At 38.6% G+C, this 15,364-nt stretch overlaps 1 protein-coding gene across 2 annotated transcripts in view; it reads right to left on the reverse strand.

Annotated features, from left to right (window-relative positions):
- Positions 1–3,749: 3,749 nt before the first annotated feature.
- Positions 3,750–15,364, reverse strand: part of LOC133616116 (synaptotagmin-7-like) — a 463,372-nt gene continuing 451,757 nt past the window's right edge. For both annotated transcript variants that reach the window (XM_061975228.1, XM_061975227.1), the window contains 2 exons: positions 8,518–8,717; positions 3,750–4,219 (listed from right to left, as the gene is read on the reverse strand). In XM_061975228.1, coding sequence (XP_061831212.1) covers positions 4,115–4,219; positions 8,518–8,717 — 305 coding nt within the window. In that variant the 3' untranslated portion in view covers positions 3,750–4,114. The remainder of the gene's footprint in view (positions 4,220–8,517; positions 8,718–15,364) is intronic.

A 15,364-nucleotide genomic window follows, 5' to 3' on the forward strand; every position in this document is an offset into this window, starting at 1 on the left:
CTGGGATAAGACAATTAATCACTGCGATATTAATCACCTTGGTTTTAGTCCCGTTGGGAATAAACATTTATAAGATACCAAATCACCTTGGTGCAAATTTGCCACTTGAAATGCGTCGCCAGAGACGTTTCAGAGATTTTAGGTCAGTGCTGCAAGTAGATGAACGGAGTTAAAACTGTTAAATCAGATTATTGATGATGATGATGTCATAATTCTTCATGGCTGTTTAGACTGAGGTTTATTTAGTTAACTAGTTTACTTATTTCGTATGCGCTTCCCTCGTCTGCCACTGTCCCTGATTGGCAATCTGGACACACCTGTTCCTGATCGGCAAATAGAGCACAGCTGTCCCAGATTGGCAATCAGGACAACACCTGTTCCTGATTGACAAATAGAGCACAGCTGTCACTGATTGGCAATCAGGACACACCTGTCCCTAACTGACAATCAGGACACACCTGTTCCTGGTTGCCAATCAGAGTGTTTCTTTATATTTCCTCTGAACAGGATTTACTCTTCCGAAAGATATTTCCCCTTGTTTAGCTGTTGTATCATGTTTTGCTACTATGTCAAGTGGAGACTTTTCTGTGCACTAGTTTTCATTTGCAGTCATTAATTATACTTTCTGACTGAATTCAGCGTGCCATCTCTGCATCTTGGGGACACGCTGCAAGCAATTCCGTCAGTTCCTGACAAATGATGGTTTAAATTGATTAACAATGGTAAATATGACGGACCTAGTCTTTATATATTATTTTCTAAATTTAAAATAATCCACATATACCGTATTTTCCGGGCTATAGAGCGAATTGGTATTCAAGCCGGACTCACTGAATTTTTTTTTTACTATATATTAGTTGCAGATATATATCGGTATGAAAGATTTTGTAAATGTCTATTTACCTTAATTATTTCCAAACGGTGCCTGTAAGAAGGCAGTAAAATGACTGATCAAACAAAACAGAAGTCATCGTCATGGACCCACTAGCTGCGGAAGCTAGCTCTTCAATCAGCTAAACAGACTCAGTAACGCCACTGTGACGTTTTGGTTAATTTACTGAAACGATAAAAATAGGATGTATTTGTAATAATAATGCTAACACAGACACTTGTAAATAGGGATGGGAATTTTTCCGGTTCCGATTTCACTTTCGATTCTGCTTAATGGTTCTGTTCTTCATTGGTCCTCTTATCGATTCTTATTTGGAGAAAAAAAAATGACAAAAGATGGATTAGCATCAATTTTGTCTAGTTTAGAGCTAACATGACCTTACAAAGCCAACAGTGAGGTCTTAAGAGACAAATAGCATTGCAAAAAAACTTTTGAAAAAACCCAAACATTTTCTGTGGAATTTAACAAAATAAAACATAGGTGGAAATTATACAAGAATGTAACATTTCTAAAACTTTTAAGAATCTTTGTCATCTGCCTAGAAAATATACCATGCAGAAAGGTTTGTTTAGATTTGCAAGATAAAAACTAATATGACATTGGCTCATAACATGCAACTCAAGATAGTTCAAGCCTTCTTTTGATATAATGTTATGTTTATCGGTTACAGCTTATAAAAACCTTAAATTGAAAATCTCAGAACAGGTTTTTTTTATGTAAAAAAAAAAAAAACAACCTCATAAGCCATGATCTTCAAAATAACACATAAAGGCTTGACTTTTCCCACTTTGCATGGAATGACTTTATACCACATAGTTTTTTATTTAAAGTTAATTGCTGACATGAATAGACTTTTACACAATATTCTAATTTTATGAGTTCTACCTGTATTGAGCGAAAACGTAGCTGATGGAAAACATGCAACTTTTCTGTGACTACAATTGAACATTCACCTATACCGAAGGAGCATCGATGTGGCTAATTGTTGCAAGCTTTTGACCACAAACTTAGTCACTGCTCGGTTCCTGGCTGCAATAAAAGCTCACGACAGACGAGGATGTCTCCTCGTGCTTATCTAAATGAGAAGGCATTTATTTAAATTTAACAGGTAACAGTGCTAACATTATAGCGGTATTAGTACCTGTTGTATTTACGTCAGATGACTGCTGATGCCTGGGATAAGATTGGCGGGGTTCAAAAACGCGACATTGATTTATAGTTATTGAATGCTGTATGTTCAAATCTTTCAGAATATTGCTTGTATGTCCTCCTCTTGATGAAATAGCAACCTTAGAATTTTATATATATGTATATGTGTATATATATACATATATATATGTGTATGTATATATGTGTGTGTATATATATATATATATATATATATATATATATACATATATATATATATATATATATATATATATATATATGTGTATATGTATGTATATATATATATATATATATATATATATATATATATATATATATATATATATATATATGTGTGTGTATATATATATATATATATATATATATATATGTATATATATATATATATATATAAGTAGTGCTGTTGCAATCTTTTCTTGTAAAATGTCGGCAAACTTCGATGCAAAATTACGTCATCCTTACCCGCAGGAAACGTTCAAGAAAGCGTGTTGGAAAAAATGGCAAGTGATTCCAAGGAATTGATACACTGGGAACCGGTTCTGAACAAGAACTGTTTTTTGATTCCCATCCCTACTTGTAAAGGTGTTAGCATATTCGCTAGCTTGATTACATTACAATAGCACGTACAAATATGCATGAGAACACTCCTACAGACATCGCACATGGGGTGGTTTAGTAAGTATGAATTGTTTTAGTTGTATTGTAAAACTTACAAACGTAAATAAAGATTCCTTTCAAGCAGAAACGCTATAAACGGTTACACTTCCGGTTCAATGCACAACACAGGAAGTACATTTTCTACTCGCGGCGAACTCGTTCAAAAGAAGGCGCCACAAACAATACCACGACCTTTACAGTGTTTCTATCGGTGTTATACAAAAACTATTTGTTGAATACAAAACATTATGCCTGTTAGCAAAAAAACATCCATAAATTAGCTGCACTGTTTTATAAGCCGCAGGGTTCAAAGCGTTGCAGTCCTAAAACTGCGGTTATTCGATATAAGCCTGTTTAAAAAAATAAAATAACATTTCTTCAGAAAGTTTTGGGCCTTGGGCGTGGTTGGTGTTTGGGGACCTTTATATATAAGACCACTAATGATTACTTATATGGACATTCATTCATTTCACGAATGTATTACAAACTTCCACATTCTGAAGCAGGCTTTTGTCTTATTTTTTAACCTCATTCCCTATAAGTTTCTTCAAAAACAAAAATCAAACATTGATTCTACTCTTTTTTTCTGTCCAACAATACGGGACAATATATATTTTTTTTTACACTATTTTAGTGGCCCGGTACAAGAGGTTTGGTCATTGGATCCTCCTTTTTTCTTTCTTTTTTTTAACCGTTGAAGAACTTCATTTGGGGGTCACGGCACATCACCCACAGCACGCACAGACAACATGGGGTTCCAGCCAAGGTATGAATACACTGCTGCCAGACCAACACAGTCTAGTTTCCGTCATGTCTATGGATATTCTCATTCATCCTGGTCATTGTATTCTCAGGGCATTCCACCGATTGCAACTGGACTGTCCAGTATTCCGGTTGCTAGTTTGAAGAAGCCGGTTTCATTCATTTTCCTGATGCTTTGGGGCATTATCGGGATATAGACAGGCAGTGACAGCAACAGCAGAGTGACTGTGGAGCCACGGCCCCCATGGTTACCACCATTAGGGTTTTTTTTTAGTTTGGTCGAAAGTTTGTATTCTTATGTGGCAAGAGGTACTGTTTAACACTGGGAGTGGTTGACAAGAAAGACACCGCGGTATTGCGAACTTTAAAAAAAAAAAAAAAAAAGACCTCATAAAAAGACAAGGCGGAAGCGAGTGGACATCAAATACATTTAAAGATCACAGGAACGAGAGGTCAAGTGAGCGGTCAAGTCGATATCACAACTTGACAAGGGGGTGAAATTTAAGGGAGTAAAAGAGGCCTGAGAACAAAGAGGTGACGCACACTGTCTGCAGCCCAGGAGAAGTGCGCTGAGGGCAGGGGGGGGGTTGATGGGCGCGGGGGTGGGGGGGGTCACGTGGTCCGGTCGCTCCCTCAGGCCTTGAGTGCGTGCCACTGGGCCACGGCGGTGCGAGGACGACCCATCATGTCTTTCCAGTGTTTTACCTCCGCGGGGCCGCTCTTCCAGGAGAGATAAATCTGTGAGAGGAAGAGACAATGTTTACTCGTGCACTTTCGCTAAAAAGATTGGCATTTTGAAACGAACCTGGCAAAGTATTAAAAAAAAAAAAACAGCCAAAGACAACCACCAGTATCTTTTTGAGACCCGGTGTCCTTTGCAGTGGACATGGTTTAAGTAGATTTATTTTGTCAAGAGTTAGAAATTTCAGAATGAAAGTGGCAGTGCATGGTGTGACGTCACATGCAACAAAGGTTTCATGTAGTAAGGGGTACAGTCGTGGTCAAAAGTTTAAATACACTTGTGAAGGACATAATGTCATGGCTGTCTTGAGTTTCCAATAATTTCTACAACTCTTATTTTTTTGTGGTAGAGTGATTGGAGCGCATACTTGTTGGTCACAAAAAACATTCGTGACATCACATGGACAAAGATCAGACCTTCTGGAGGAAAGTTCTATGGTCAGATGAAACAAAAATTGAGCTGTTTGGCCACAATACCCAGCAATACGTTTGGAGGAGAAAAGGTGAGGTTTTTAATCCCAGGAACACCAAGCCTACCGTCAAGCGTGGTAGTGGTAGTATTATGCTCTGGGCCTGTTTTGCTCCCAATGGAACTGGTGCTTTACAGAGAGTAAATGGGACAATGAAAAAGGAGGATTACCTCCAAATTCTTCAGGACAACCTAAAATCATCAGCCCGGAGGTTGGGTCTTGGGCGCAGTTGGGTGTTCCAACAGGACAATGACCCCAAACACATGTCAAAAGTGGTAAAGTAGTGGCTAAATCAGGCTAGAATTAAGGTTTTAGAATGGCCTTCCCAAAGTCCTGACTTAAACATGTGGACAATGCTGAAGAAACAAGTCCATGTCAGAAAACCAACACATTTAGCTGAACTACACCAATTTTGTCAGGAGGAGTGGTCAAAAATTCAACCAGAAGCTTGCCAGAAGCTTGTGGATGGCTACTAAAAGCGCCTTATTGCAGTGAAACTTGCCAAGGGACATGTAACCAAATATTAACATTGCTGTATGTATACTTTTGATCTAGCAGATTTGGTCACATTTTCAGTAGACCCATAATAAATTCATAAAAGAACCAAACTTCATGAATGTTTTTTGTGACCAACAAGTATGTGCTCCAATCAGTCTATTACAAAAAATAAGAGTTGTAGAAAGTATTTGAAACTCAAGACAGCCATGACATTATGTTCTTTACAAGTGTATGTAAACCTTTGACCACAACTGTATATGACACCTCAGTGTACTCACTGGCTGTGTTGACATCATCCGCCATCTGATAGATTGAAAAATTCACTACATTTGACCCACAACTGATTACCGTTAATTCTGGACTATAAGCCACTACTTTTTTTTTTTTACAATTCATGATTTTTTAAAATCATGAATTGATTTGGATTCAAGATTAATAAGACTCACAATTTGGATGTTAATTGATTTTTTTTGTGCACCCTAATAAAAATGTTAAAATGCTAAAAACGCAAAGCTATACACCAGGGGTCGGGAACCTTTTTGGCTGAGAGAGCCATGAAAGCCAAATATTTTAAAATGTATTTCCGTGAGAGCCATTTAACATTTTTTAACAGTGAATACAACTAAATGTGTGCATTTTTAAGTAAGACTAACATTTTTAGAGTATAATAAGTCTCTTATTATTTTTAATAACATTGTTATTCTGAAGCTAACCAATAATAAATAAAAAATACTTCTTACCATTTATGCGACTTCTTGAACAGGTGCCGTTTTATATTTTGAACGTTATTTTTAACACTCTGATTACCAGCGGAATTATTCATTACTTATCGTGTTAAGCAATGTCAGCTCCTTCCCTCAGGCCGTAAGACTCTTGAACGCATTAAAATAATCCCCTCAATTCCCCACAAAAATGGATTAATTCACTGGAATATAAAGACAATATAACATACATCCATAAACGTGGATGCATATGCAAAAGTGCAATATATTTATCTGTACAGTAATCTATTTATTTATATATGCACCTTATTGCTCTTTTATCCTGCACTACCATGAGCTAATGCAACAACATTTTGTTCTTATCTGTACTGTAAAGTTCAAATTTGAATGACAATAAAAGGAAGTCTAAGTCTATGATTTATCTGAGAGCCAGATGCAGTCATCAAAAGAGCCACATCTGGCTCGAGAGCCATAGGTTCCCTACCCCTGCTATACACAATCAAAAATATATAACCGAGGTTTCTGTGGTTTATCCGTTATACAGTGCTCAATACCGGGGTAGAGCGGAATATACGTTAGGTCAGGAAAAAAAACCACAGAGGCTATTTAATCCCTACCAGCCTGTTTCACAGGTTTCCCTGCTCTTCAGGGGATTTAAATTAATAATACATGTATATGGTCAATAAAATATGCATTCTTAGTAATGCATTGCACACGTCCAAAAGAGGGTGGGGGTGTCAAGTATTTATACCTGATTCATATCAAAATGGCACAGGCTTCAATATCAGTATCGGAAGTAAAAAAAAGGGACATCCTCAAAGGGGAACATTATCACCAGACCAATGTAAGCGTCAATATATACCTTGATGTTGCAGAAAAAAGACCATATATTTTTTTAACCGATTTCCGAACTCTAAATGGGTGAATTTTGGCGAATTAAACGCCTTTCTATTATTCGCTCTCGGAGCGATGACGTCACGTTGTGACGTCACATCGGGAAGCAATCCGCCATTTTCTCACTTTCGTCGGTGTGTTGTCGGAGGGTGTAACAACACGAACAGGGACGGATTCAAGTTGCACCATTGGCCCAAAGATGCGAAAGTGGCAAGAAATTGGACGAAATTTGTTCAAAATACGAGGCTGTGGGGAAAGCCGACGAAATGGTCAATCGTTTGTTCCGCACACTTTACCGACGAAAGCTATGCTACGACAGAGATGGCAAGAATGTGTGGATATCCTGCGACACTCAAAGCAGATGCTGACATCAACTCCAAAACTGGACAGATCAGCTTTCAGGAAAAGAGAGCGGATGAGGGTATGTCTACAGAATATATTAATTGATGAAAACTTTATTCATTACTCGCGGTTTTACGTAAATTATTATACATAAACTGTGTTTACCAATAATTTAGCTTAAAAACATTTATTTTTTTCAATCATTCGAGTACATTCGGGTAGTCTTGTGTAATGCAGTATTTTGTGTCTATTTAGGTATGGTTAACCTGAGTGCTGAAATCGTGGAAAAATATATGTTCTTAGCGTGCCTGAAATGGGCTGTCTGCACTCTCAAAGTGCATGTTGTTGCCAAATGTATTTCATATGCTGTAAACCTAGTTCATAGTTGTTAGTTTCCTTTAATGCCAAACAAACACATACCAATCGTTGGTTAGAAGGCGATCGCCGAATTCGTCCTCGCTTTCTCCCGTGTCGCTGGCTGTCGTGTCGTTTTCGTCGGTTTCGCTTGCATACGGTTCAAACCGATATGGCTCAATAGCTTCAGTTTCTTCTTCAATTTCGTTTTCGCTACCTGCCTCCACACTACAACCATCCGTTTCAATACATGCGTAATCTGTTGAATCGCTTAAGCCGCTGAAATCCGAGTCTGAATCCGAGCTAATGTCGCTATAGCTTGCTGTTCTTTCCGCCATGTTTGTTTGTGTTGGCATCACTATGCGACGTCACAGGAAAATGGACGGGTGTTTATAACGATGGTTAAAATCAGGCACTTTGAAGCTTTCTTTAGGGATATTGCATGATGGGTAAAATTTTAAAAAAAACTTCGAAAAATAAAATAAGCCACTGGGAACTGATTTTTAATGGTTTTAACCCATCTGAAATTGTGATAATGTTCCCCTTTAAAAGGTATCAAACCATGGTAACGTTTGGATTTTATGTAACTGCAAGTTTTTAAAAATACCAAATCCCACCCTTGTTCGCCTGTTAGTCACGTACTTTCCCTTTTTGCTTGGGGTATTAACTTCCGTAAATAAAAATAAAAAAATATTTGGAATACCATTCTCCTTAATCTGAAGATATTGCCTTGTGACAAATGTAATGATTATGACCAAGTCCTTGACCTAATCTAGAAAGTGGTGATGCTAAAGCAACATGTGACAGTACAGTACAGTATGTAAGTACAGTAGGTGACATGTATGCGTAAAAGGGAAGGTCAGCATCCACAGCTGAATGTCCTGCATCACCTCAGGGGCTGCTTGGTATGAACCAGCAGGGGTCAGTAGAGACCAGCTGCATGGGGAAGTGATGGCGGCCTGTCATGGAGTCGAAAATACACACAGGAAGGAGAAAAGAAGAGGCAAGGAGATACCTTTCCAATGACATCATTGCGACTGAGCCTGTCCTTGTCCATGACGGTGATAATTATGGTGGTCTCCCTCAGCACGTGGGCAGGCACGTCGAAGGGAAAGGACTCGTTGAAAACAGGGTTTAGGCAACGCTTCATTACCACCGTCTTCTTCTTCTCCACACGCTTGTCCTTGTGCATCAACCACACCTTCACGTAGGGGTCTGGGAAGAGGAAAAAAAGTGAAGTTAACCTTCCTGGAATGGTAACAAGGGGCATGCTGGGATGCCAGGTTAACCTTTCGCTTGTGGTTGAATCGGCACTAATTCGATTTTTAGGTTTTAGACGCATACGAGCAGGGGAGAACGGGGTTGGTTGTCACACGGGCCACCAGAAGATGCAATCTCTAAGATTGTGGTATGAAGATTTACGGAATGGGGATCAGAGCTCACCTACAGTCGTGGTCAAAAGTTTACATATACTTGTAAATATCACATGGACAGAGATGAGACCTGTTCTGTGGTCAGATGAAACAAAAATTGAGCTGTTTGGCCACAATACCCAGCAATATGTTTGGAGGAGAATAGGTGAGGCCTTTAATCCCAGGAGCACCAATCCTATCGTCAAGCATGGTGGTGGTAGTATTATGCTCTGGGCCTGATTTGCTGCCAATAGAACTGGTGCTTTACAGAGAGTAAATGGGACAATGAAAAAGAAGGATTACCTCCAAATTCTTCAGGACAACCTAAAATCATCAGCCCAGAGGTTGGGTCTTGGGCGCAGTTGGGTGTTCCAACAGGACAATGACCCCAAACACATGTCAAAAGTGGTAAAGAAATGGCTAAATCAGGCTAGAATTAAAGTTTTAGAATGGCCTTCCCAAAGTCCTGAATTAAACATGTGGACAATGCTGAAGAAACAAGTCCATGTCAGAAAACCAACAAATTTAGCTGAAGTGCACCAACTTTGTCAAGAGGAGTGGTCAAAAATTCAACCAGAAGCTTGTGGATGGCTACCAAAAGCGCCTTATTGCAGTGAAACTTGCCAAGGGACATGTAAGCAAATATTAACATTGCTGTATGTATACTTTTGACCCAGCAGATTTGGTCACATTTTCAGTAGACCCATAATAAATTCATAAAAGAACCAAACTTCATGAATGTTTTTTGGGACCCACAATTATGTGCTCCAATCACTCCATTACAAAAAAAATAAGAGTTGTAGAAATAATTGGAAACTCAACACAGCCATGACATTTTGTTCTTTACAAGTGTATGTAAACTTTTGACCACGACCGTACAAATTATTTTTGGGAGTAAGGTGGCTGAACTTGAGGTGAGAGGACTTTTTGTGTTTTTAATGTCAAAGTGTAAATATTCAGCTTCTCAGTGTTTGTCTCCTTGGCTTATATTCAGTGGCTTTATGACAAGACTAGTGAAGCACTCTGAGTGCAGACCAATATTAAAAAAGCCATGAATCCAGACCAGGGGTGTCAAACTAATTTTAGCTCAGGGGCCACATGGAGGAAAATCTATTCCGACGCGAGCCGGACTGGTAAAATCAAAGCATAATAATTAAAAAATAAGGACAACTTCAAAATTGTTTTTTTTTGTCTTAGTTTGGCCAAAAATAGCACGAGCACATTTTGAAAATGTACACGTTACAAAGAATCCTCTTGGTAAATTACTTCTGAGTTAGTTGAAAATTCTGAAGAAAAAATTGGTGCAGTTTCAAAACACCGGGAAGAACACAATGAACTTACACTTTGTCTTAGTGTATTTACAAAGCCATTAAACTTAAAGCACTTCCTGTTTAGCAATCTCATGTGGGCAGGTTACCATTAAAAATGTTTGGAAAAGCAACCGAGTGTTTCCTCAAACTGCCGCATTGGTGACACCTGCAACTGCCACAACACATTAATTTAGCATCATTCAAATATTACAGTTATGATATAATCAAAACAATTGTCAAAATGACACCATAATAGCCGAACTAAAGGTAACACAACTACAAACTTAACCAATGTGAACATGGTAGATTTAAGCATAAAATAAAATACAACGAACAACAAATGTAGAAACACACATTTTTACAATGGAGTTCAGGGTGCACATCGTGCAGTCAAAAAATTGCAAGTGCTGCAAGGAATTCTAACTACAAAAAGATGATGGTCATATCGACTTAAGTCTTTGCATCATATGGTTTCGTTTTTTTTTCTGTTGAGTGGATAATGTACAATTAATGAAAGTATTGTGCGTCACAACAGCATTAGTCTGCCGCCAGCCACAACAGGAACAGCTGATTGCTTGCACCTGCGCTGATCGGAGTAGCGGCAGCCAATCCAAAGGGCGCTTAAAGTCAGCTGACACGTCATCTTTAAAAAGTGTGATGTGTGACGTGGGTTACACTGGAATTGGTATTGCGACATCCAGTGGACACATTTAGTACAGCAGTTTCTTTCATCCAAAAATTGCAGCTAATCTTTATACTTAGCAGACTCATTTGCGGACCGAGGGCCGGATTAAACCTGTTCGCGGGCCATATGTTTGACACCCCTGATCAAGACGGTAATCTGGACTGGAACTTTTTGAGCAATCTAAAGATAATGAAAGAGACAGAGTTTTGAACCCTCTTGTCAGTCATCAATCCAATCCAATCCAATCCACTTTATTTATATAGCACATTTAAACAACAAAATGTTTCCAAAGTGCTGCACAACAATATTAAACACAATTAAAGAGACTAACGAGACTTAAAACACTCCACTGTGGGAGCAGTTCGAACATGGAGGGGCAGAGTGTTCCAGAGCTTAGGGCCGACCACAGAGAAGGCCCTGTCTCCCCTGGTTTTAAGTCTCGTCTTGGACACCACGAGCTGGAGCTGGCTCTCGGACCTCAGAGCGCGCGCAGGATTGTAAGTTTGGATGAGGTCCGAGATATACTGAGGTGCCAGTCCATGTAAAGCTTTAAAAACAAACAGCAAGGTTTTAAAATCAATTCTAAAATGAACAGGGAGCCAGTGCAAACTCTCAAGGATTGGGGTTATATGCTGGCGTCTCCTGGCCCCTGTTAAAAGTCGTGCTGCCGCATTCTGGACTAACTGCAACCGGGAGAGAGCTTTTTGGCTAATGCCAGCATAAAGTGCATTGCAGTAGTCCAGGCGACTTGAAATAAAAGCATGCACGACTTGTTCAAAAAGGTTAAAAGATAAAAACGGTTTTACCTTTGCTAAAAGACGAAGATGATAAAAACACGATTTTAAAACGCCATTGACTTGTTTGTCAAGTTTAAAATCGCTGTCTATAGTGACGCCAAGGCTGGTGACTTTGGGACGCAAAGTCATCCACTCTCTTTGTCTCTGCGGGTGGAGGCAAGGCAGCAGAGCCGCTATTCAAATACTCAAGTTAAGGGTTGCAACGTCAACATAAGGTAACGTGGAAGAAATTATCCGGATCTGCCCCAGAATGTAACCACTCGTTCCTGATCCCATTTTGGACATTTCTTGAAAGTTTCACGAAATTCTGCCGATAACTTTTTGAGCTATCTATAGATAATGAAAGCAGACTCATAAAGTAAACGCAAAGAAACGTAGTGGAAATGGTCCCGATCAGGCTCAAAAATCGAAATTCCTTAGCCACTTTTTGGACAAATTATGAAAAAGTTTCATGACAGTCCGCCCATAACTTTTTGAGTTATATAAAGCTCCTGGTGGTAACGGTTACCCTTAAAAAGTGTGAAGGATAAAGCTATAGTTTCGATTCTTACAAGCGAGATAGTTGTTACATGCTTGTTAGCCTTGTGGCTAGCAGGAAATTCCATTTAGCGCTGGTTGTCACATACTCATATATTCGTACATATCATGTATACACCACAGGTGTTAAACTCAAGGCCCGGGGGCCAATTCTGGCCCGCCACATAATTTCATGTGGCCTGCGAAAGCCTGAAAACAATGTTTGTCAATAACGTGATCTTTCTTACTAAATGTATTCATTCTTTCTGTTTTGACAGAATACAAATTTATTTACCGCATGAAATTGCATATATTTTAGACTTCAAATTATCTCATCATGCAATAAATGTTATATTATTATATACATTATTACGAAAAAAAAATGCAAACATTTTAATACATACAATTCTACTTTGACTTATGATTTCAAGACAAGTTATCCATCAATTTGTACCTAAATACAAATGTTATAATTAAATGCATACACAATTATGTATTAATATTATAAGATGATTATGCATTTATATTAATATATTTTCACTGTTACAATCGGCCCCCTGAAGGCAGCCGTAACTGCGATTTAGCCCTCGATGAAAACGAGTTTGACACCCCTCAAGTGTACAGTAGGCTGGCCAAAAAATGTGTTTCCCTATCATGGTCTGTGTAAGATGTATTCGGTTATGTTTTTGTCAAACTTTCACATTTAAATCTGCCTTCTTGCCTTTTCCTTCAGTAAAAAAACAAAACAAAACATTGTGACAACCATCCCAGGGATGGGGTTGGTTGTCACAATGTGTCAGAGCAGAACGCTCACCCAGATAGACACACAGACATGTAAGGTATGCACAGAGTCCAACTCATTTTTAGGGCTGCAACGATTATCCGTTAGAAAAAAGATGACTTGATTAATCCAACAAACTAATGGAAAGATTATTCAATTACTCAAATATTCGATAGTTGCAACCCTTAATTTTTTCTGTACTTGTGATCCACAAAGTTTTTTAGGTGACTGAAAATTCAAAATAGTGATCTAATCATCAATGTATATACAGTACAACCCCTGGCAAACATGATGGAGTTACCAGACTTGGAGGATGTACATTCAATTGTATTCATTTTGTTTAAAAAAAACAGATAACAGACATAACACAAAACTATAGTCATTTGCCTTTAAGAAACACAAAAATATATTAAGAAAATAAATTGTGGTAGTCTGTAAATTTTATTTATGGTTCAAGCAGATTAAAAATAAATTGGAATCACACAATTCTGAGAAAAAACTTTTGTTTTTCTGTAGTTTCTGTTTACGGGTTAATGACGGCTTTTGTTTAGCTTTTCTGTAGTGAAATCCAATTTCTTTCAGGCGGTTTCTTAGAGTTCAATCACAGACGGTGACTCCAGTTTCCGCCCATTTGTTCTTCATTTGTTTTGCTGTACATTTTCTGTTTTCAAGGCATATTTAAGTTTTCTATCTTGACACTTTGATGTTTTCCTTGGTCTACCAGTATGCTTGCCATTTACAACCTTCCCGTGTAGTTTGCACTGGTCTACATTTTAGATACAACTGACTGAACAACATATATTACAACATTTGCATGATAAATTACCTTCTTGAAGAAGTATAATAATCCTCTCCTTTGTTTCAATTGATATCTCTCGTGTTGATTCATGTCAATCCACTTGTTGCAACAAACCTCATTTCTAACTGCAAACTAATGAACAGATTTAATCTGATGAAGGTGTTAGTTTTGCAAATGAAAATACACAAGGTGATTCCATTGTATTCTCGTGTTAAATGACAATAGTTTTGTGTCATGTCTGTTATCTGCTTTTTTCTACAAAATTAAAGACCTCAATGAACGTCCTCCAAGTCTGGTAAATCAAACATTTTTCCACGGATTGTAGAATGGGAATAAAGCCCCACCTCATGGAATGTTTACAATGAAAACAAGTTTAGCTTTTGAAATATTCAGATCCAAATCTTATTTTATAACTACTACCAGTGATTGTGTCCTCGATAAAACCCATCCATCCATGCTTTTTCTACCGCTTGTCCTTCTCGGGGTCGCAGGGGGTGCTGAAGCCTATCCCAGAACAATAAAACATAAATATAAATGATAAATGATAAATGGGTTGTACTTGTATAGCGCTTTTCTACCTTCAAGGTACTCAAAGCGCTTTGACACTACTTCCACATTTACCCATTCACACACACATTCACACACTGATGGAGGGAGCTGCCATGCAAGGCGCTACCAGCACCCATCAGGAGCAAGGGTGAAGTGTCTTGCTCAGGACACAACGGACATGACGAGGTTGGTACTAGGTGGGGATTGAACCAGGGACCCTCGGGTCACGCACGGCCACTCTTCCACTGCGCCACGCCGTCACTATATAAATATACCTAAATATACCAAGGAGCCAGTCTTTGGAACGGCTCATTGAAAGAAACAGTTCCTCAAGATCTGGCTCCCTTCAAAGAGCGATACATTTGTGACTATCAGAGTAAACATCTTTAGTGGGCACCATGCAAAATGTCCATAATTATCCGGGACTATAATAAAAACAAAGGAGCAGTGGATCAGCTGACTGCCGCCTACACTTGCCAAGCAAAGGACTAGGAGATGGTCAATGGTTGTGTTCTGTAACACGCTACAGATTTATGCAGAAAATACATTTTTAGGGGTTGAATTTAAACAAACAATAATGTTTCTTGAGTTAGGAAGTTCCTCTTGATGCCCTCGTACCCTTCGCTCAAGGTCAGGTCTGCATTAGCCATAAGAAGCAGAAAGGCTAACCTGTTGTGCTTCTACTGCAAAAATTATATATATATATATATATATATATATATATATATATATATATATATATATAAGTATATGTATGTATTAGAGATGCGTGGATAGGCAATTATTTCATCCGCAACCGCATCAGAAAGTCGTCAACCATCCGCCATCCATCCGATGTAACATTTGATCAGAACCGCATCTGCCCGCACCCGCCCGTTGTTATATATCTAATATAGACGATGCAAGGCATTAGTGAGGTTATAAAGCTTTTGCCTGTTAAAGAAAGGAGACTGATCCAATGCAGTGCAGACATTCGCGTGCCACGCTGTCACAACCCAGACGCACACCAGTGT

Source organism: Nerophis lumbriciformis, linkage group LG15 (genome assembly GCF_033978685.3).
Source record: "Nerophis lumbriciformis linkage group LG15, RoL_Nlum_v2.1, whole genome shotgun sequence".
NCBI classification, from domain to species: domain Eukaryota; kingdom Metazoa; phylum Chordata; class Actinopteri; order Syngnathiformes; family Syngnathidae; genus Nerophis; species Nerophis lumbriciformis.